Source organism: Neofelis nebulosa, chromosome 18 (assembly GCF_028018385.1).
Source record: "Neofelis nebulosa isolate mNeoNeb1 chromosome 18, mNeoNeb1.pri, whole genome shotgun sequence".
Taxonomy (NCBI): domain Eukaryota; kingdom Metazoa; phylum Chordata; class Mammalia; order Carnivora; family Felidae; genus Neofelis; species Neofelis nebulosa.
In genome coordinates, this window is record NC_080799.1 from 17,150,168 (window position 1) to 17,170,881 (window position 20,714).

At 40.1% G+C, this 20,714-nt stretch overlaps 1 protein-coding gene across 8 annotated transcripts in view; it reads right to left on the bottom strand.

The window, feature by feature from the left end:
• LOC131501337 (integrin alpha-M-like) overlaps nucleotides 1-20,509 on the bottom strand; it is a 43,460-nt gene extending 22,951 nt beyond the window's left edge. For 4 of the 8 annotated variants that reach the window (XM_058711337.1, XM_058711332.1, XM_058711331.1 and 1 more), the window contains exons 1-12: nucleotides 20,388-20,499; nucleotides 18,755-18,881; nucleotides 14,958-15,061; nucleotides 14,575-14,645; nucleotides 14,311-14,428; nucleotides 10,709-10,839; nucleotides 10,123-10,268; nucleotides 9,235-9,388; nucleotides 7,868-8,018; nucleotides 7,156-7,229; nucleotides 5,292-5,421; nucleotides 4,863-5,005 (exon numbers count right to left, since the gene is read on the bottom strand). In XM_058711337.1, coding sequence (XP_058567320.1) covers nucleotides 4,863-5,005; nucleotides 5,292-5,421; nucleotides 7,156-7,229; nucleotides 7,868-8,018; nucleotides 9,235-9,388; nucleotides 10,123-10,268; nucleotides 10,709-10,839; nucleotides 14,311-14,428; nucleotides 14,575-14,645; nucleotides 14,958-15,061; nucleotides 18,755-18,881; nucleotides 20,388-20,415 — 1,377 coding nt within the window. In that variant the 5' untranslated portion in view covers nucleotides 20,416-20,499. Of the gene's footprint in view, nucleotides 1-4,862; nucleotides 5,006-5,291; nucleotides 5,422-7,155; nucleotides 7,230-7,867; nucleotides 8,019-9,234; nucleotides 9,389-10,122; nucleotides 10,269-10,708; nucleotides 10,840-14,310; nucleotides 14,429-14,574; nucleotides 14,646-14,957; nucleotides 15,062-18,754; nucleotides 18,882-20,387 lie in introns of all 8 variants that reach the window. The other 4 variants (XM_058711334.1, XM_058711333.1, XM_058711335.1 and 1 more) reach the window with 3 other exon arrangements.
• Between the last annotated feature and the right edge of the window lie 205 nt (nucleotides 20,510-20,714).

Here is a 20,714-nt window from a genome sequence, read left to right on the forward strand (position 1 = left end):
GGTGTGCTGTTTTGAAGGGACACATGAATCCCCATGTTTATAGCAGTACTATCAACAATAGCCAAAGTATGGAAAGAGCCCAATGTCCATCGATGGATAAATGGATAAAGAAGATGTGGTATATTTGTACAATGGAGTATATATGTACAATGGAGCAATCAAAAAGAATGAAATCTTGGGGCGCCTGGGTGGCGCAGTCGGTTAAGCGTCCGACTTCAGCCAGGTCACGATCTCGCGGTCCGTGAGTTCGAGCCCCGCGTCAGGCTCTGGGCTGATGGCTCGGAGCCTGGAGCCTGTTTCCGATTCTGTGTCTCCCTCTCTCTCTGCCCCTCCCCCGTTCATGCTCTGTCTCTCTCTGTCCCAAAAATAAATAAAAAATGTTGAAAAAAAAAATTAAAAAAAAAAAAAAAAAGAATGAAATCTTGCCATTTGCAACTACGTGGATGGAACTGGAGGGTATTACGCTAAGTGAAATTAGTCAGAGAAAGACAAAAATCATATGACTTCATTCATATGAGGACTTTAAGAGACAAAACAGATGAACATAAGAGAAGGGAAACAAAAATAATATAAAAACAGGGAGGGAGACAAAACAGAAGAGACTCATAAATATGGAGAACAAACTGAGGGTTGCTGGAGGGGTTGTGGGAGGGGGAATGGGCTAAATGGGTAAGGAGCACTAATGAATCTACTCCTGAAATCATTGTTGCACTATATGCAAACTAATTTGGATGTAAATTTTAAAAAATAAAAAATATAACAAGTTAATAAAAATAAAAAATAAATTTCCAAATGTTCATTGGTAGTATAGAAATGCAAGTGATTTTTATATATTCATCTTGTAACCTAAGAACTTACTGAAATAGCTTATTTTTTAATATGAAATTTATTGTCAAATTGGTTTCCATACAACACCCAGTGCTCATCCCAAAAAGTGCCCTCCTCACTACCCATTACCCACCCTCCCCTCCCTCCCACCCTCCATCAACCCTCAGTTCTCAGTTTTTAAGAGTCTCTTATGTTTTGGCTCCCTCCCTAACCTCTTTTTTTTTTCTTCCCCTCCCCCATGGACTTCTAGTAAGATTCTCAGGATCCACGTAAGAATGAAAACATATGGTATTTGTCTTTCTCTGTATGACTTAATGAAATATCTTATTAATTATAGGAGCTTTTTTTGTAGATTCTTTAGGATTTTCCATGCAACATGTAATCCGCAAATAAGACAGTTTTATTTTTTCCTTTCCACTCTGTGTGCTTTTTTTCCCCCTTTTTCTTGTCTTGTTGCACTTGTTACATCTGTCAGTACAAGGCTGAATAGGAGTGGTAAAAGTGAATATTCTTTTCTTTTCTTTTCTTTTCTTTTCTTTCTTTATTCATTTACTTACTTATGAAGGTGAATATTCTTATTTCCAATTTTAGGGGGGAAAAGTTCTCTTTTATTTTTTAGTGTGATGCTCGCTGTACTTTTTTTTACAAAACTCAAAAAATGTTAGTTCTTAGTTTGCTGAGAACTAAACATCATGAGTAAATGTTGTATTTTGTCAAATTCTTTTTCTGTATCTATTAAGATTTTTTTTTCTTCTTTAGTCTGCTGTTATGGTAAATTTCATTGCTCTTTTTCTCAGAACAGCTTTTTTTAATTGAGATAAAATTTACATAACATAAAATTCACCATTTAAAATTTAGTTGTTTTTAGTTCATAAACTATGTTGTGTAACCATCAGCACTAATTCCAGAATATTTCCATCACTCCAGAAAGAAACCTTTCTGTTAGCATCAATTCCAATTCCCTCTTTCCTCTTTTCCCTGGCAACGATTAATCTACTTTCTAGCTCTATGAATTTGTCTAAGTCAGACACTTCAGATGGATGAAATCATACAATATGTAGCCTTTTGTGACAGGTTATTTTCACTTACCATAAAATTTTCAAGGTTTACCCATGTAGCATGTGTCAACACTTCATTCTTGTTATAACTAAATAGTATTTCATTGTATAGATGTACCACGTTTTGTTTACCTCTTCAAAAGTTGATGAACATTTAGATTTTTTTCACCTTTTGACTATTATGAATAATGTTGCTATGAACACTCGTGTTTTTATTTGAACATTTATTTTGTTTGGGGGGAAGGTATATATCTAATCTAGGAGGGGAATTCCTGGGTCACGTAGTAAACCTATATTTAACTTTTTGGGGAACTGCCAAACTGTATTCCAAAAAGATTCTATTATTTTACATTCCCACCAACAGTACATGAGGGCTCCCATTTCCCCACATCCTCACCAATATTTGTTATTTTTTATTTTTTTAAATAGTCATTCTAGTGATATCTCTATTGTGGTTTTGATTTGTCTTTCACTAAAAACTAATAATGTTGAACATCTTTTCATGTGCCTATTGGCCATTTGTATATATCCTCTTTAGAGAAATGTTTGTTCAAATCTTATACCCATTTTTAAATTACATGTTTTGTCTCTTTATTGTTGAGCTGTAAGAGTTCTTTATATATTCTAAATACCAGATCTTTATCAGATATATGGTTTATAAATAGTTTCTTCCATCCTTTTCATTTTCTTGATAGTGTCCTTTGATGCTCAAAAGTTTTCAATCTGATGAAGCCAAATTTATCTATTTTTTCTTTGGTTTATTGTTCTTGTGGTGTTATATCTAAGAAACCACTGCCAAATCTAAAATTACAAAAATTTACCTATGAGTCCTTCTAAGAAGTTTATAGCTTTAGTTCTTACATTTAGCTCTTTGATCTATTTTGAATTAATTTTTGTATATTTTGAGGTAGGTGATATCCAGTTATCCCAACACCATTTGTTGAAAAGATTATTGTTCCCTATTGAATGAACTTGGTACCTTTGTCAAAAATCAATTGATTATAGATGTATAGGTTTATTTCTGGGCCCCTCATCCTATTCCATTGACCTGTAGGTCTATCTTTACACTGGTACCACACTGTCTTGATTATTGTAGATTGGTAGTAGGTTTTGACATTGGAAATTCTTCTTTTTCAAATATTTTGACTATTCTGGGTCCCTAGCATTTCCATGTGAACTTTATAATCAGCTTGTCCATTTCTGGAACATTATTGAACAAGCCCTGCATTCATGGGATTAACTACACTTGATTGTGATGCATTATCATTTTTATAGATTTAAATTTTTATTAAATATTGGTCTGCAGTCAACAAAGTGTTTTAAACTGAAGATTGATATCAACAGTTTCTCATTTAGAAAGTTCACCCTCCCTCTATGGATTAAAGAGAGGAAACATAAGACTTTGGGAGACCCACAGGAACCTAAAGCTAGGTCCACGGAAATGATGGCATGGACCAGGCTGATTTCATTAGAAATGGAGGGAGTGATAGATTTGACATTAATCTAGTTCTTCCCAGTGTTTTCACCCACACTCCCCAAACCCCAATACACACACTCTGAACTGTGTCTCATGCTCTCTCCTTCCTTTGGCCCTCTTATTTCCACATTCTTCATTTCTCTAGTTCTTCCACATCAATTGTCACTTTCTCTAGGAAACTTTCCTTAACATCCTTGTGTGGATATCCCTCCCATTTACTCTCATAACACTCAGACTGTCCCAGTTTAGTATTCATCATCCTTGATTCTAATTTGCATGTGTAATACCTGTGTATGATAAAAGAGTTGACCATCCAGCCTTCTCCATGTAATTCTGGACCACACACACTTAAAACAGAGAAGTAGCATCACATTCACACTTGACTTCCTAGAATTCCCCTATGTATTCTCCCCCACCCTACCCCTTATATGTGTCAGGCACTGATACCTATGTTTTATGTGTTAATAAAAACTATGAAAAGACCATATGAAGAATTTGACTATGGCAAAGAATTATGACAAGCTGTTCAGGTATCAGAACAATCAGGTATCCACATATGATGCATTAATTGCAGACCAAAGTAAGCCAGTGATAAAAATGAAAGGAATACACACAGAACTACAGACACACGAGTGCAACCCTATTTCAGGAATTTTCAAGGATAATTTGAACTAGAAACTTTTGTGTCTCGCACCACATATGATGCCACACATAAGACGCAATCACACTGCTTTTTCAGGGTGATATTCAAAATATTGAACTGCTAGGGGCACCAGAGTGACTCAGTGGGTTAAGGGTCCTACTTCGGCTCAGGTCACGATCTCATGGTTCATGAGTTTAAGCCCCACATCAGGCTCTGTGCTGACAGTGCAGATCCTGGAGCCTGCTTCAGATTCTATGTCTCCCTCTCTCTCTCTGCCCCTCCCCTGCTCACACTCTGTCTCTCTCTCCTTTTCAAAAATAAATAAACATTTTAAAAAATCAAAATATTGAACTGCTAGGATTGCTCAGGCTCTGACTATGGGCTTAGATGAAGTAGGTCCAAAAGCTCCCCTGAGATGCCCTGTCTCACCTCATAGTTGTTGAATCATGGGGAAGTTCAAAGAATAATGAGGAAGAGACCAGAGTGCAAGGGAGGGGGAAGAAAGCATTAATCTAAGGAAAGCGTCTATTGATTGACAGATATGGAATTACTTCCATGTACTAATAACTAATATGGCTATACTGGTTGTGTACTGGTTAAATACCAGCTCTTTGCACAGGGAGACTCACAGAAAGCTCTGCACAAGTCAAGTGTCATTATTTATTGTAGTTAGAAAAGTGAAAACACAACATTCTCAAATACAAAGCTTATTCTTGTGACTGTCCAGCTCAAAGCCCTCTGAAAGCTCCTTTACAAAACTCTGATACACATGGCACCTGGTGATGCCCATACTGGAATGTCAAGCCCCCATGGTGCCTCTGTTTGCACATTTATGCTCCACATACTCTGCACTTACCTGGCTACCCTTGATAACAGTGTTGGTCTCCCAGGTACCAGCATTCTCTCTAAACATCACCACCAGGCCAGTGTGCTGATATCGAGGTGCCCCAAGAACCAGATTTTGCACCCTGCTCCTCCATATGACTTCGGCAGCATAACCTGAAGATGGTGATCTGAGAGGATAAGTGCTTTCCTTCACAGACTCAGCCCCCTCTAGGAGACCTATCCTTAGAGTAGGGGCACTGCAGTAGCCCCATGCTTAGTAGGTTGGGATAACTGGACCCTGCACTATATCCCCTTTTTTTAACATAACTAAAATGAAATTTTGAAATTTCTGTCTTTAAATTTATTCCAAGGGCCTTTGAAAGATCCAGTGATGTCTATGCTAGTTGAGGTATGCCCTATCAAGATCCCTTCTTAGAGTTACCCTGCCGTCTCCACTTACCCAAGTAAGCATCATTCATGTCTGAATCTACCCTGGTTGTGTTGATGAAGGTGAATTTGTCCTTTGACCCATACAGAAAAGCTCCACCAGCCCAGTCAAAGCTTCCCACAGCACCTAGCAAGAGATCATTCTGGGAAAGAAGGTAGAACAAGATTGAGCAACATACAGCTTCAGTGCAATCTCTATCAAAATTTCAATGGCATTTTTCATGGAAATAGAACAAAAATCCTAAATTTGTATGGAACCACAAAAGACCCCAAATAGCCAAAGCAATTCTGAGAAAGAAGAACAAAGCTGGAGGCATCATGTTTTCTGATTTCAAACTATATTGCAAAATTATAGTAATCAAAACAGTATCGTATTGGCATAAATACAAACATATAGATAAATATAGCAGAATACATAGACAGCCCAGAAATAAACCCATACATATACGGTCAATTAATTTACAAAAAAGTTTCAAGAATATGCAATGGGGAAAAGACAGTCTCTCAATAAATGGGATTGGGAAAAGTGAAAAGTCTCATGCAAAAGAATGAAACTGAACCACTATCTCACATGACTTACAAAAATCAATTCAAAATGGACCATAAGACCGTAAACCATAACACTCCAAGAATAAAACTGGTGGTAAGCAACTTTACATTGATCATGGCAAGGATTTTTTGGGGTTTGACACCAAAAGCAAAGGAAACAAAAACAAAAATAAACAAATAGGACTACATCAAGCTAAAAAGCTTCTGCACAACAAAAGAAACCATCAACAAAGTGAAAAGGTAACCTACAGAATTGGAGAAAATATTTGTGCATCATATCTCTGGTAAGGGGTTGATATATACAAAATATATAAAGAACTCCTACAACTCAATAGCAAAAAATTTCTAATTAAAAATGGGCAGAGGATCTGAATAGACATTTTTCCAAAGAAGATATACAGATGGCCAAGAAGTACATGAAACAGTGCTCAACATCACTAATCATCAGGGAAATGCAAATCAAAACCACAATGAGATGTCACCTCACACCTGTTAGAATGACTGTCATGAAAAAGAAAAGAAAGAAATGAAGGAAATGAAAACACTAACTCAAAAAGATATCTGCACCCCATGTTCACTGAAGCATTATTTACAATAACCAAGACATGGAAATAATCTAAGTGTCCACTGAAGCACAGATAAAGAAAATGTTATATATAATACAATGGAATATTAACCAGCCATAAAAAAAGAAGGAAATACTGCCATTTGTAACATGTATGGACCTTGAGGGCATTATGCTAAGCAAAACAAGTCAGAGAAAGACAAATATGGTATGATCTCACTTATATATGGAATCTAAAACAAAACAAAAACTGAACTCATAGATGCAGAGAACAGATTGGTGGTAGCCAAAGGCAATTTGTTGGGAAGGTAGGCAAAATGGGTGATGGTGGTCAAAAGGTACAAATTTCCAGTTATAAAATAAATAAGTCTGGGGTATAATGTACACCCTGGTAAGTATAGTTAATAACACTGTATTGATATTTGAAAGTTGCTAAGAATATAAATCTTAAAGTTTTCATTACAAGAAAAATAAATTTTTTACCTAAAATGTGTGATGGATCTTAATCAGACTTATTGTGTTGATCATTTCACAATACATGCATACATCAAATCGTTATGTTGTATATCTAAAGATAATACCATATGTCCACTATATCTCATTTAAAAAAAAAAAGTCTGATAAGGAAAAGAAAAGGGACCACTGCTCCCCATCAAAGACATGCCTCCCAACAAGTACCCATTGCAGATAAAAGCACCCAAACCCTTGCACCTCTTCTCCCCCTTCTTCTTGCCCCATCACAATTTAATAAAGGACCACTTACAGAGGTGATGGCAGCACTGAAGCCTTCCTGAGACATCTCATGTTCAAAGGAGCTGGTACTTCCTGTCTGAGTACCTGTGAGGAGGAGCACTTTCTACATTAAAGAAAGCAGAAGAGCTGAGAACTCAAATGTTATGTTGACCAAACAAAAAGAGAGTCATATGGGAGCTATGTTGCACTAGAAAGCATGTACTCCTTTTAAAGAGAAGGTAGCAATTTGGCCCCACCTTCTTTTTGCCAAGTAGGAATGCAGTCTAACCTTCCAACTTTTCAAGAAAAACCATAAATCCAGATTGTGTATGAACCTTTCCCCAATTTTTGAATTAATTTATTCAATAAACATTTATTGAGAACTCTCTATGTACCAGGCACTATTCTAGACACTGGAAATACAGCAGTGAATCAAACAGACAAATGTTGGTTAGCATATCTAAATTTTTTGAAAAATACTATCTGAGATTTGGCTCCCCTATCCTCCAATTTTTCAGCCTATAGCCAAGGCTTACAAAGTAAAGATAAAGTCTAGATTCTTTGATTTCAAAGGAAATGACCAAGTGAGGCCAGAGTTGCTGGGAACTAGAGGAAATGGAGAAAGAGTTAATGCTGAGAGGATATCAAATGTTAAGAGGTTCTAGCTACTAAAGAGGAAATGTATGTTTGGAGATAAGGAGCTGCCTCTGGAGCTGCTACAGGAATATAGAACCTTAGCTTACCCTCAATTGCAAAGATCTTTTCCTGAAGCTGGTTTTGAATGGTCTTCAGAGCTTCAAAGTTATTCACCCGGAACACATGATCACGAGGAGGCTTTGATGCAATGGTATTAAGCTCTTCACGAGTTTTTGGACTGTTGAAAGCAGCTCCCACCTGTTATCAAGGAATAGAGGCCAAATCAGACATCATCTGGGGGTATCAGTCTCATCCAGCAAAGAAAATTCTGTGGGAAAAGAATCTGAAACAATATCTGTCAGATGAAGAAATGCACCAGAATAGGGACAGGGCTACCAAGTATAGTAGGGCAGTTTATGCACTGCACAGAACATTCTGTCAAGGGAGAAATTAGCTTTTGGTCCCTTTGTTGTGCTATGCCTCCTGGTATGGAGCTGACCTCTCCCCAGAGTAAAGGGAGTCTTTTTCTCTATATGAAGGAGTTTCCTACTTGCCAACCCATGTACCCATGATGATACCTTTTTCTATGTCATACAAGGTACTGTGGTAGTTTGATTACACTGATGATCCCCAACTCTATACCTCTTCCTATATCCAAGCCCTTTCCCCCAAAACTTTGCTGTATCCTCCTATTTACAGCAGAGCAATCTGCCCTGCTTGTTGTCTCTGGGTCTGGCTATGTGTCTCGCTTCACCCAATGGATATTATCATACATGATTCAGACAGATGCTTTAAAAAAAAAAAGTGCTTGAAACATTTACACTTGCTCTTTTTTTATTTTTTTTAATGTTTATTTATTTTTGAGAGACAGAGAGAGACAGAGCATGAGCAGGGGAGGGGTGGAGAGAGAGAGGGAGACACAGAATCTGAAGCAGGCTCCAGTCTCTGAGCTGTCAGCACAGAGCCTGACATGGGGCTCGAACTCACGGACCGCGAGATCATGACCTGAGCCGAAGTCGGACACTTAACCGACTGAGCCACCCAGGCGCCCTAAAAAAAATTTTTTTTTAAATAAAGGACTGAATTCTGGTGCGCATGGGTGGCTCAGTCAGTTGAGCATCCGACTTTGGCTCAAGTCATGATCTCACAGCCCATGAGTTTGAGCCCTGCATCAGGCTCTGTGCTGACAGCTCAGAGCCTAAAGCCTGCTTTAGATTCTATGTCTCCCTCTCTCTCTCTTTCTCTCTCCCTCTCAAAAATAAAAATAAATTGTTAAAAAAATTAAAGGACTGAAATCTGAGATAATTTGTTGTACTGCATCATTGTAACAATAATTAACTGATACAGGCTCATGTGGGCTAGCAGTGACCTTGCCCCACCTTGGTTTAACTGATATTTACAAATTGAAGGGAGGGCGTATCCAAGTAGAAGCATCAGGCCACAGAAGCTCAGGCCAGAGAGCCACATTTCCTACCCCAATGACATAGCGAATGATTCCCTCTTTGTCTGCTTCAGGAATGACATCCTTGTACTCCAAGGGATCGCCAAACTTTTCTCCATCCGTGATGACTACTAGGATCTTAAAGGCTTTCTCCCGGGCTCCACTACTGCTCTGAAACAATTCTCTTCTGTCCAGGGAAGAGGAAAGAAAAGTCAAATGTGAATAGAGATACTCTTAATGCTAAGGAGGAAGCATCAGCAGTCACTGGTTCCGATGTAGCTAGGAGGGGTTTGGGCTCCCTTGGAATGAACATTGAGATGTGGCTGCCCCATGACCTGGAAAGGCAACAGGAGAAGGTAGAAGAGTGGAAGGAAAAGAAATCTTCACTGCATTTATATACTTTTGCATATATTGATTTTTTTTAACTATTTTAAATTAAAACAAAATTTTTAAGCTTAATTCGGCCCTCACAAACTTTTCCTGGTTTGATGCAACGGGTCTCTAGCTCACCTTCCTATACTTTTGTCCCAATCCCCACCCTCACCTCTATACACGTACACACACACACACACACACACCAGAGTGAACTTTCCAAAACAAGATGTGGTGACATCTCCCCACTGCTTAAAACCTTCAGTGAATCCCCACTGGCTTTTCAGTTGCCTTAAGGTACCTGACCTCAACTAATCTCTGTGGCCACCCTCTAGCTTTACCTTCACGTCTCCCCTTCACTCCTACCTTTACTCACAACTTGTATTTCATGAACATACAATGCAGAGTCCCTCCTCCACACCTTTACTCATGCTGTTCCCTCCACCATAAATATCCTTTACCCCATCCCTGTCTGAACAACTGCCTTCATTCTTCAAATCCCAACTAAAAAATATCACTTCCTCCTTCCATCCTAAGCAAAGAACTTACACTACTTTGCGGATTCCTGTGGCAGTGTGTGTCCGCCCACGCAACTGTTTTATTGGCTTCACCAGCAATGATGGGTTAGGGTTTTTCTTGAATTCATTAAAGGTGAAATGAGTCTGGAATTCTTCAGAGTACTGCATTAAAGAAAACTGGGAACAGGCATCTGGTATTACCCTGGAGAAAGTGTCCCTCCTCACACTTACCCACCTCCTAGGAAATGTTACATAAATCTTGAAACACTCAAGTCTCCAAATCCCTCCAAATTCTACACTGCCCCCAATTCTTCTGCCACACCAGGACAGAGATCTGCCACCAGCTCCCACCTCTAAATACTAGAACTCAGCCAGAGATGACAGGTAGGTTTCATCTCCCATGCCAACCCTTATCAATTAGTCAGAGCTGCCTGCTTTACAGAGGGCTGGAAGAATGCTGAGGCTGCATCCAGAAAGAGCAGGAAAGAGGATCATGAAAGAAAACATGATCAATTGGCAATTTTGCAATAGAAGTAAAAGAGAAAAGTGGCAGACTGGTTGCCATGGATTTGCCAGCTTTATATGAACTATTTCCTAACCAACCCATTTGCCCTCACCAAGGTTTTGGATTTCTTGAATTGACCCATCACAGTTGAGACAAAATCCTTCATCTTCTGAAAGTCACTCTGGATGATGCTACCAGAACCATCAATCAAGAAGGCAATATCACTGTCTTGCCGAGGACACTCTTGGGAAACAGGAGAAAAAGCATGAACTGATTAAGTATTAGAGACTGGGATTAATTCTTTTCCATGTCAACCCTCTACTAAGCAGTGAAAAAGAAAAGTAAACAATATGCAACCCATGCTCCAAGCTTAATAAAAACATGGACACAGTCTCAAGATGGCAGTCACCATGAGGAAGGCATCTGTAGAATATGTCAATGTTACTTTTGAATAACAAAAAATAAACAATTTTTCAAGGAATGCAAGTAGAATCACAGAGATGAAGGAAGAAATACAAGTGAAAAAGAAACAACAAAATTTAGAAGATGCTTGCACTGTTGGTGGGAATGCAAACTGGTGCAGCCACTCTGGAAAACAGTGTGGAGGTTCCTCAAAAAATTAAAAATAGAACTACCCTATGACCCAGCAATAGCACTGCTAGGAATTTACCCAAGGGATACAGGAGTGCTGATGCATAGGGGCACATGTACCCCAATGTTTATAGCAGCACTTTCAACAATAGCTAAATTATGAAAAGAGCCTAAATGTCCATCAACCAATGAATAGATAAAGAAATTGTGGTTTATATACACAATGGAATACTATGTGACAATGAGAAAGAATGAAATATGGCCTTTTGTAGCAACGTGGATGGAACTGGAGAGTGTTATGCTAAGTGAAATAAGCCATACAGAGACAGACAGATACCATATGTTTTCACTCTTATGTGGATTCTGAGAAACTTAACAGAAACCCATGGGGGAGGGGAAGGGAAAAAAAAGAGGTTAGAGTGGGAGAGAGCCAAAGCATAAGAGACTCTTAAAAACTGAGAACCAACTGAGGGTTGATGGGGGAGGGAGGGGAGGGTGGGTGATGGGTATAGAGGAGGGCACCTTTTGGGATGAGCACTGGGTGTTGTATGGAAACCAGTTTGACAATAAATTTCATATATTGAAAAAAAAATAAAAAAAGAAAAAAGAAAAGAAAAGTATGGAATCCTGAGAGTGAAAACAGAAGAGAGAAATGTGAGGGTGAGAGCTGAAGCCACAGAACTGGATGTGATTGGGCAGGAAGAACAAATGGACAAGAATAGAAGCTATAACCTGGTACCCCTATGCATGCAAAGAAGGCAGAGGAAGACTGCCTGGAGCTGAAGCTTAACAGAAGCCCTTGGCAGGGGGAGAAGCAAAGACAGAAGAGAGAAGGGGAGGGGAGGAGAAGGCAGGAGAGGGGAGGAGAAGGAAGGGAAGGGGAGGGGGAGGGGAGGGGAAGGGGAGGGAGGGGAGAGGAAGGGAGAGGAGAGGAAGGAGGGGAGGTGGAGGGAGGGGAAGGGAGAGGAGAGGAGGAGGGGAAGGGAGGAGAAGGGAGAAATCTAGAGCCAAGTTGTTTTGGGAAAGAAGAGATGATCTGTAAGTCACATCAGAAAAGTCAGTAAATATGAGGGCAGAAAAGAGATTTGGCATTTAGGGAGTCATAAGTGCCATTTGCAAGAGGAAGATTTATATGATGGTTGAGCAGAAGCCAGATGTCAGAGGGTGAAGAATGGTGATATGGGGGAAATGGAAACAAGGAGAGAGAGCCCTTTCAAGAAGTGTGGTGGTGAAGGTAAGGAGAAATGGCAGAAGATATAGAGGAGATCAAGGAGAGGGAAGGGTATTTTTAGTGCTATTAATTTTGGTGGTTGATTGATTTTAAGATATGGATAAGCATGAGCATGTTTACATTCAAAAGAGGGGTAGAAATTTAAGCTCCTAGAGAGAATGAAAGATTTAGGATGTGGATTTCAAGTTGGTGAGGTGAGAGAGCCTCAAAAGCCCAGAGAAAAGAGTGATTCATGGAAAGGTGGAGAGACAGGTCTTTCTCTAAAACCAAGGGTGATACCATTGCAAAGTTTGAACAAGGAGAAGGGGTAAGTGGAGGGAGTTCATCCCTGGCAACTTTGATTTTCTTTGTGAAGAAGGAAGGTTATCTTTTGAGAGTAAAGTACAAAGGAGCAGAGCTTGAGAGAAAAAAAAACTTACAAAAGGAAGACATATCTGCCCTTGTTTCCAGAACCAACTTGAAGACAAGAAAAAGAAGGCCAAGAAATAAGTGGCAAAAAGTAGTTTAGAAAAAAAAGATTCAGTCAGTCACTCACTCTTTCAGTCAACAAATGCATGGGGAACAAGAATGTGGTAGGTAGCCACTAAGGTGGTCCCCAAGATTCTCACCTCATGGAAATAACACCCTTGCATAGTCCCTTCTCTTCAGTGTGAGCTAGACTTTTTGACTCAATTCAAAGAAATATAAAATTACAGAAGTAATGTGTTTTTACTTCTGAGATTAGATTATGAAACTACTGTGTTTTCTTCCCTGGGTGTTTTCTCTCCCTCTTGCTCTCCTAATCCCTTGTTTACTCATTCTGGAGGAAGCCAGCTGCTCTGTGGGGAGCAGTTATGAGATTATTTATAGGGAAGCCCATGTGACAAACAACTGAGAGAAGCCTCCAGCAACAGCCAGTGAAAACAGAGGCCTTCAGTTCAACAATCTTGTAAATGAGCTTGGAAGTGGATCTTTTCTCAGTCAAGCATTCAGATGAGACCACAGCTCCAGTTTAACAAGTTAACTTCAATCTCACAAAAAAAAAAAAAAACCCTAAGGCAGAGCTACCCAGCTAAGTCATACCCAGATTCCTGATCCATAGAAACTGTAATATAATTAACATTTATTGTTTTTAGCTACTAAGTTCAGGGGCAATTTGTTAAGCAGCAATAGATATGAGAGTATAGAACAATGAACAAGCTGGGCAGTAGTATCCTTGCTATCATGAAGCCTGCATTCCAGAAGAAAGGACATAAAACAAACAAGTAAAATATGTACATACAAGTATGAAAATGGTAAAGTAGGACAATGTGGTAGGGAGTGATGATGGAAAAGATTAGAAGATCCACTCAGAAAAGCCCTCTTTGAAGAAGTGACATTTGAGCTGAGTTGACAATAATGGGTTGCCAGGTAAGATCTGAGGGAAGAGCATTCCAGGCTGAAGGAATAGTGAGTGCAATAGTGAGTGCATGTACAGACATGGACAACTTGGTGTTGTTCTTGAAGAAAGACAGCCAGAGTGGCTGGAGCACAGTGGCTGAGGTAGAATGGATGGGAGAAAAGTTGAAGAAGCCATACCATTCGGAGCTTCAAAGGCTATGATTAGGAGACTTAGGCACTTATTCTAAGGACATCATCTCACAAAGATGAGTGGGCATATCAGGACTTTCCTTATTTATATTTATATTTATATTATTTATATTTATATTATTTATATTTATATTTATATATCAGGACTTTTCTTAAAGTGCAAAATCCTAGCATCAACTCCTACCATCTCTGTTGGAACCTAGTTGCCTCCCACTTCTGCACCTAGATCCCTAAGTCACCCCTCAGGCTGTGAATAGTCCCCATCCCAGTCCTGCCCTTATGCTCACACTGCCCATCTGTATTCTTTGCCAAAGTCCACCTACCTCTGAGGCTCTCTGGGAAACTCTGGGGCTGCTGCCGTAGGTTGGATCCAAACAGGAAGCATAAGCCATTCACATAGGTGTTCTCCTTACAAGTTTGGTGCACAGTGGGACCACAGGCCTGGGGGAAGGTTGCATGTGGGAGGGGCTGTTCCTGCTTCCTGTCCTTTTACCTCAGCATCACCAGCTTCCACAGACCCCAGCCCCAGCAGCCATAAGCCCCTAACTCCTTCTTTCAGAACAATCCCATGACCCAGGACAACTCACCAGCAGTCGAAAAGGGTTGGTGGCAAATGCCAGAGACAGGCCCAGAGACATGTTCACAGCCTCCAGGGGGACTGAGGAGACATATATATATACATGGTCACCTTCAGGGGCATAAAATGGGCTATGTGAAGGTCAACAGAGGTCACTTTAACCTGGGAGACATGCAGACTAAACAGATCAAGGTGAACCTAAGTCACAGGAAAGGAACATGAGGGGTGCCTGAAAGTATCTGAGGTAGAGTCTGCATACAGCACAGAGACTGATGAACTGGATGCCTGAGCCCCCAACTACAGACGCTCAGAACAAAAGGAATGCCTGGCAAGTTCAGGTGTACACACAGGTGGAAGCCTAGCCCTGGATCCCAGGGAGGGGCAGTGACTCACCCTCCAGGGAGATAGGCTCACACTTGCCCGTGCTGTAGTCACACTGGTAGAGGCCACCTGTTTGGTTGGCAGCCTTTATCTCCTGGGGGGCTCCAACCACCAACCTGGGGGGAGAGTTAGGAAAAGATCACTACAGGGACAAGAGAAAACCATGGCATGTGGGAAAGAAGGAGACCATGAAAGTTCTGCCACTCAAAGGAAAGTGAGAAGAGACAACCCTCAGTATTTCCCAATTCCCTGAAATAGGAAGATTCAGCAAAGAAAAAAATGGGAAAAGTTTAAATATTGGAAGGGGAAGGGCCTCTTTAAGAATGACACAAAACCAAGAAGTCATTAAAAAGTTGTTGCATCCTGGGGCGCCTGGGTGGCTCAGTCGGTTGAGCATCCGACTTCAGCTCAGGTCACAATCTCACGGTTTGTGAGTTCGAGCCCCACGTCAGGCTCTGGGCTGATGGCTCAGAGCCTGGAGCCTGCTTCTGATTCTGTGTGTCCCTCTCTCTCTGCCCCTCTCCCATCCATGCTCTGTCTCTCTCTGTCTCAAAAATAAATAAACATTAAAAAAAATTTTTTTAAAAAGTTGTTGCATCCTATATTGTACACCTGAAATTAATATAACACTGTATGTTAACTATACTGGAATTTAAAGAAAAATTTTTGATGAATAAATTCAACCATTTTAAATTCAGTCATTTTAAATAAATTTCTGTATGTGATATCAGGGAAATGCAAATCAAAACTACAATGAGATATCACCTTGGGGGCACCTGGGTGGCTCAGTTGGTTAAGCATCTGACTTTGGCTTAGGTCATGATCTTGTGGTTCGTGAGTTCTCTCTGTTGTCAGCACACTTCCAATCCTCTGTCTCCCTCCCTCTCTCTCTGTCCCTCCCCTGCTTGTGCACATGCTCTCTCTCTCTCTCAAAAATAAATAAACATTAAAAAAATAATGAGATATCACCTTATACCTATCAAAATGGCTAAAATCGAAAAACACAAGAAACAACAGGTATTGGTGAGGATATGGAGAAAGGGGAACCCTCACGCACTGTTGGTAGGACGCAAACTAGTGCAGCCACTCTGGAAAACAGTATTGAGTTTCCCCAAAAAGTTAAAAATAAAGCTATGCTACAATCCAGCAATTCCACTACTGGGTATTTACCCAAAGAATGCAAAACCAATAATTCAAAGGGATACATGCATCCCAATGTTTACAGCAGCATTATCTACAACAGCCAAATTATAGAAGAAATCCGATTGTTCATCAACTGATGAATGGATAAAGAAGATATGGTGTATTCTGAGCCTGGCTGGCTCAGTCAGTGGAGTGTGCGACTCTTGATCTTGGGTTGTGAGTTCAAACCCCACATTGGGTGTAGAGACTACTTAAAAATAAAATCTTAAAAAAAAAGATGATGATTATATATATATATATATATACACATATATATATGTATATACACACACATACACGATGGAATATTAATAGCCATAAAAAAGAATGAAATCTTGCTGTTTGCAACGACATGGGTGGAATTAAAGACTATTATGCTTGCTCAGAGCCTGGAGCCTGATTCCGATTCTGTCTCTCTCTCTCTCTCTGCCCCTCCCCCATTCATGCTCTGTCTCTCTCTGTCTCAAAAATAAATAAACGTTAAAAATTAAAAAAATTAAAAAATAAAGACTATTATGCTAGGTGAAATAAGTCAGTCAGAGAAAGACAAATACTGTATGATTTCACTCATATGTGGAATTTAAGAAACCAAGAAATAAGCGAAGGGACAAAAAAGAGAAAGGCAAACCAAGAAACAGATTCTTAACTATAGAGAACAAAAACTTTTTTCTAAATTTCCGTATGTGAAAAACTACCATATACAAAGTTAAAGGACAAACAATAAACTGGTGAGAGGGAAATTAGCAACTCATGCCACAGACTACTTTCCTCAATATAGTCAGAGCTCCTACAAATCAATAAAGAAAAAAGAAATAAAACAATAGAAAAATGGGCAACAAATAAGAAAAAGGTTCACAGAAAAGGAAATACATTTCTCATTTAAAAGCAAGTGCAATTTAAGGGGCACCTGCATGACTCCTGGGTAACTCAGTCAGTTGAGCATCCAGCTCTTGGTTTCAGCTCAGGTCATGATCTCACAGTTCATGAGTTTGAGCCCCTGACATAGCAGACCCTGCTTGGGATTCTGTCTCCCTCTCTGCCTGCCCCTCCCCTGCTCTCTCGCTCTGTCTCTCAAAATAAATAAACGCTTTAAAAAATAAAAATAAAAAATAAAAATAAGGGGCACCTGGGTGGCTAAGAGTCTGACTTCTGTTCAGTCATGATCTCAAAGTTTGTGAGTTAGAGCATCACACAGGGCTCTGCGTTGACAGTGAGAAGCCTATTTCAGATCCTCTGTCTCCCTCTCTCTCTGCCCCTTCCCAACTCACACACATGAGCACCTGCACATTCTCTCTCTCAAAAATAAATATAAATAAATAAATAAATAAATAAATAAATGCAATTTAAAACTAAATTGAGATACCATATCTAACCTATTCAATTTGCAAAGATCAAGAAGTTTGATTATACATTGGGTTGGCAGGTGGGTGGGGAAGTAAGTGTTTCCATAAATTTCTGGTGTAAGTGCAAACTGTTTCCACCTCCACCAAGGGTAATCTGGAAACATCTATTAACATCACATATGCATTCCTTTGATCCAGGAATCCTAGTTCTAGGAATTTACTTCCAAATATACTCACACATGTACAAAAGGACAGCATTTTTCACATCACAAAAATTTGGAAACAATCTAATGTCTATTAAGAAGAGATTTAAATGTAATATCAATGTAAACTATAGTACCTCAAAATAATAGAATATGATGCAAGAATTTAGTAAAAGGCGAAAGATTTATATGATCTGAAGAGAAACCAGAGCATTGATGATGCAAGAATTTAAAAGAATGAGTTAGCCACCTGGGTGGCTCAGTTGGTTAAGTGTCCAACTTCAGCTCAGGTCATGATCTCATGGTTTGTGGTTCTAGTCCCACATCAGGCTCTGTGCTCACCAGAGCCTGAAGCCTGCTTCAGATTTGTGTCTCCTTCTCTCTCTCTCTCTCTCTCTCTCTCTGCCCCTCCCCTTCTTGTGCTCTCTCTCTCTCTCAAAAATAAATAAACATTTAAGAAAATTTTTTTAAGAATGGGTAAAGTTTTTATGCATGTATCTGGGAAAATTACCAAGCTCTATTAAGAAAAAAAATGTGAAGCTCAGTATAGAGCAGAGGCTGGCAAACTTTTTGTGGAAAGGTAATACTATTTCCATAATTCTTTTTATATAGGCAAATATTTTAGGCTTTGCAGGCCATATACTCCCTGTTGAAGCCTCTTGATTCTCCCATTGTAGCTCCAAAGTGTCCATAAACAACGAATATCAAGTTGGGATGAGGATGGGATCAATAAAATTTATTTACAAAAATAGGCAGTAGTTTGAATACAATGTGTGCTACAAATTGTGTGGGGAATGGGAGTTAAGGAAATGTGGAGGTACACACAACATAGACTCTGCAAGGACCCACAAGAAACCATTTGACAGGGAACCTCCTGGGTAAAGAATGGGGGAAGGGAGTATGTGCTGAGGAGACTTTTTACTATTGCACTCTTTAGGATCTTTTGAATTTAGAACTCTCTATCTGTATTACCTATACAAAAAGTAAATCAAGAAAAAAATCCACAAAATTGTGATTTTTTTTCAAGTATATAAGTGTTAAAGAGAAGTGTAATACAGAGACCTCCACATGTGGTCCTTACCGGGATCCCTCAAGCTGGACCACACTTTGCCCGAAGCCCGCTGCATTCTCTTGGAATAGCGTTGCATGCTTAGTGTCCAGGTTGAACCCATGACATAATAAGGCCAAGGCTGGAAGGAGGAGAAAGCCTGAGGGTCAGGAGGACATAAGGAGATAAGAAAGCAACTTGGATGTGAGGGTGATCTGGCTGCGACATCTGTCACCCCATTGATCGCCAGGGTTGATTCGGCTGATTTGACTGGCTAGGCGGGTGTCTCCTTCCTCCCTCACCGCTCCATGTGCTTCCCTCCCAAAGTTGCGCGCTCGGTCGAAGAGGACGACCTTCCCTGACAGAGGAGGACCGTTCTTCGGTCACAAGTATATGAGTAGCTGCGCTCCCCTGCTAGAACCTCCAAACAAGCTCTCAAGGTCCATTTGTAGGAGAACGTAGGATAGTCAAGCTTCCAAGACTCCAGACACATCCAAATGAGGCGCTGCACGTGGCAGTCTGCCTTTCTTTATAAAAATAAAAATAACACTAATAATAATAAAAATAAATAAAATTTTTAAAAAAGCAACTTGCCCTCCTGCTCTGTGCATCTACCTGCTGGAATTCACCCTAACCCAGCATGGAGATATCTGCCTCCCAGGTCCAACTGTCTTACTGTCCAACTGTCTGAAGCAGAGGTTGGCACACTTTTTCTATAAAGGGCCAGATAGTAAATATTTTAGGTTTTGTGGGCCAAAAAGCAAGTAGAGTACATTAGGTAAGTACTTACACAAGAGAGAAAATGTATTTCCACAAATTTTTCACTAGGGAAATTCAAAATATAATAATTGAGTACAGTTTTTTTGTAATATAAATTTACTAATGAGACAAATGGAATTCTTTTGGGAAAATAACGTGTCACTTCACTGGGATTCAGAGTTAGCTTTCCTTATCATGAATCAATTGCAAATGTTCACCTGAGACCTATGGCTCACAGTACAAAAACAGGTAGGGGAATCCATGCCTTATGGCCACAGGCATAAGTTAGTTTGCTGACTCTTGGCCCAAAGACCACTAATATGGGGTACAATCAGTCCCTCTCTGAGCTCCACCCTATGCTCCTACTCTGCTGATTTGCCTAACAAGTTCCTAAAGACTCTCTATTAGGCAATTTCCTTCGTATGCAACTCTCAAGCATTTTTTTTTTCCTTTCTTTGGCTCATTCTCCACAAAGCACAGGCATGAAAGGAAGCAGATTTGAATCATTTTGGTCATTCAACAAACATTTACACCTGGTTCCTTGGAAAATAGAACTGAAGACAAAGTGGACATGGTAAAATGGAATCCAAGAAACACTCTGAGAACCCAATATATGTTGACTTTTGGGCATATCATTCCACCTGTCTGGGACCTCAGTTTCCTCATCTGTAAAGTGAAGGGGACAGCCAAACCCCATTGCATTGTCTGTAAATTTAAATATTCATCCAAGCTTCTCTGGTCATCCCATCTTGGTCTAGTTCTCTCTGCTTCTTAAATCCCTTGTCCTTCCCCAAATTCCCCCCATCTAACTCCTAGATATTCTGTGCCCTCTCTCTCCACTCAGAGACTCAAAATGTCCCTGTCTCCTCACTCTGATCACCCCACCACCACCAAGTCCCTAGGGTACCTGTTAACAGAAGAACTCTGTGAGTCATAGCTGGAGGGAGCAGAAACTGTGGAGCTGGATGCACCACTGAGCCACTTCAAGAAAGCCACCAAAGACAGGAAGAACAGAAAAGGAGAAGTAGGAGGCAGAAGTCTATTAGAGATTCAAAGGAAGAGGGCGGGGGCTTAGTGAGCACAGTCCTGCTCAACCTTCTTCCCTTAGACTACAAAGAGCCTGTGCTCCCTGCCTAACCATATTCCTGGCCCAAACCAACAAGATCCCTGTCCCAAAGGTATTCTTTGCCCACCCGCTTCTAGGGTTGGCCAAGCATTATGAAAAGCAACCTGA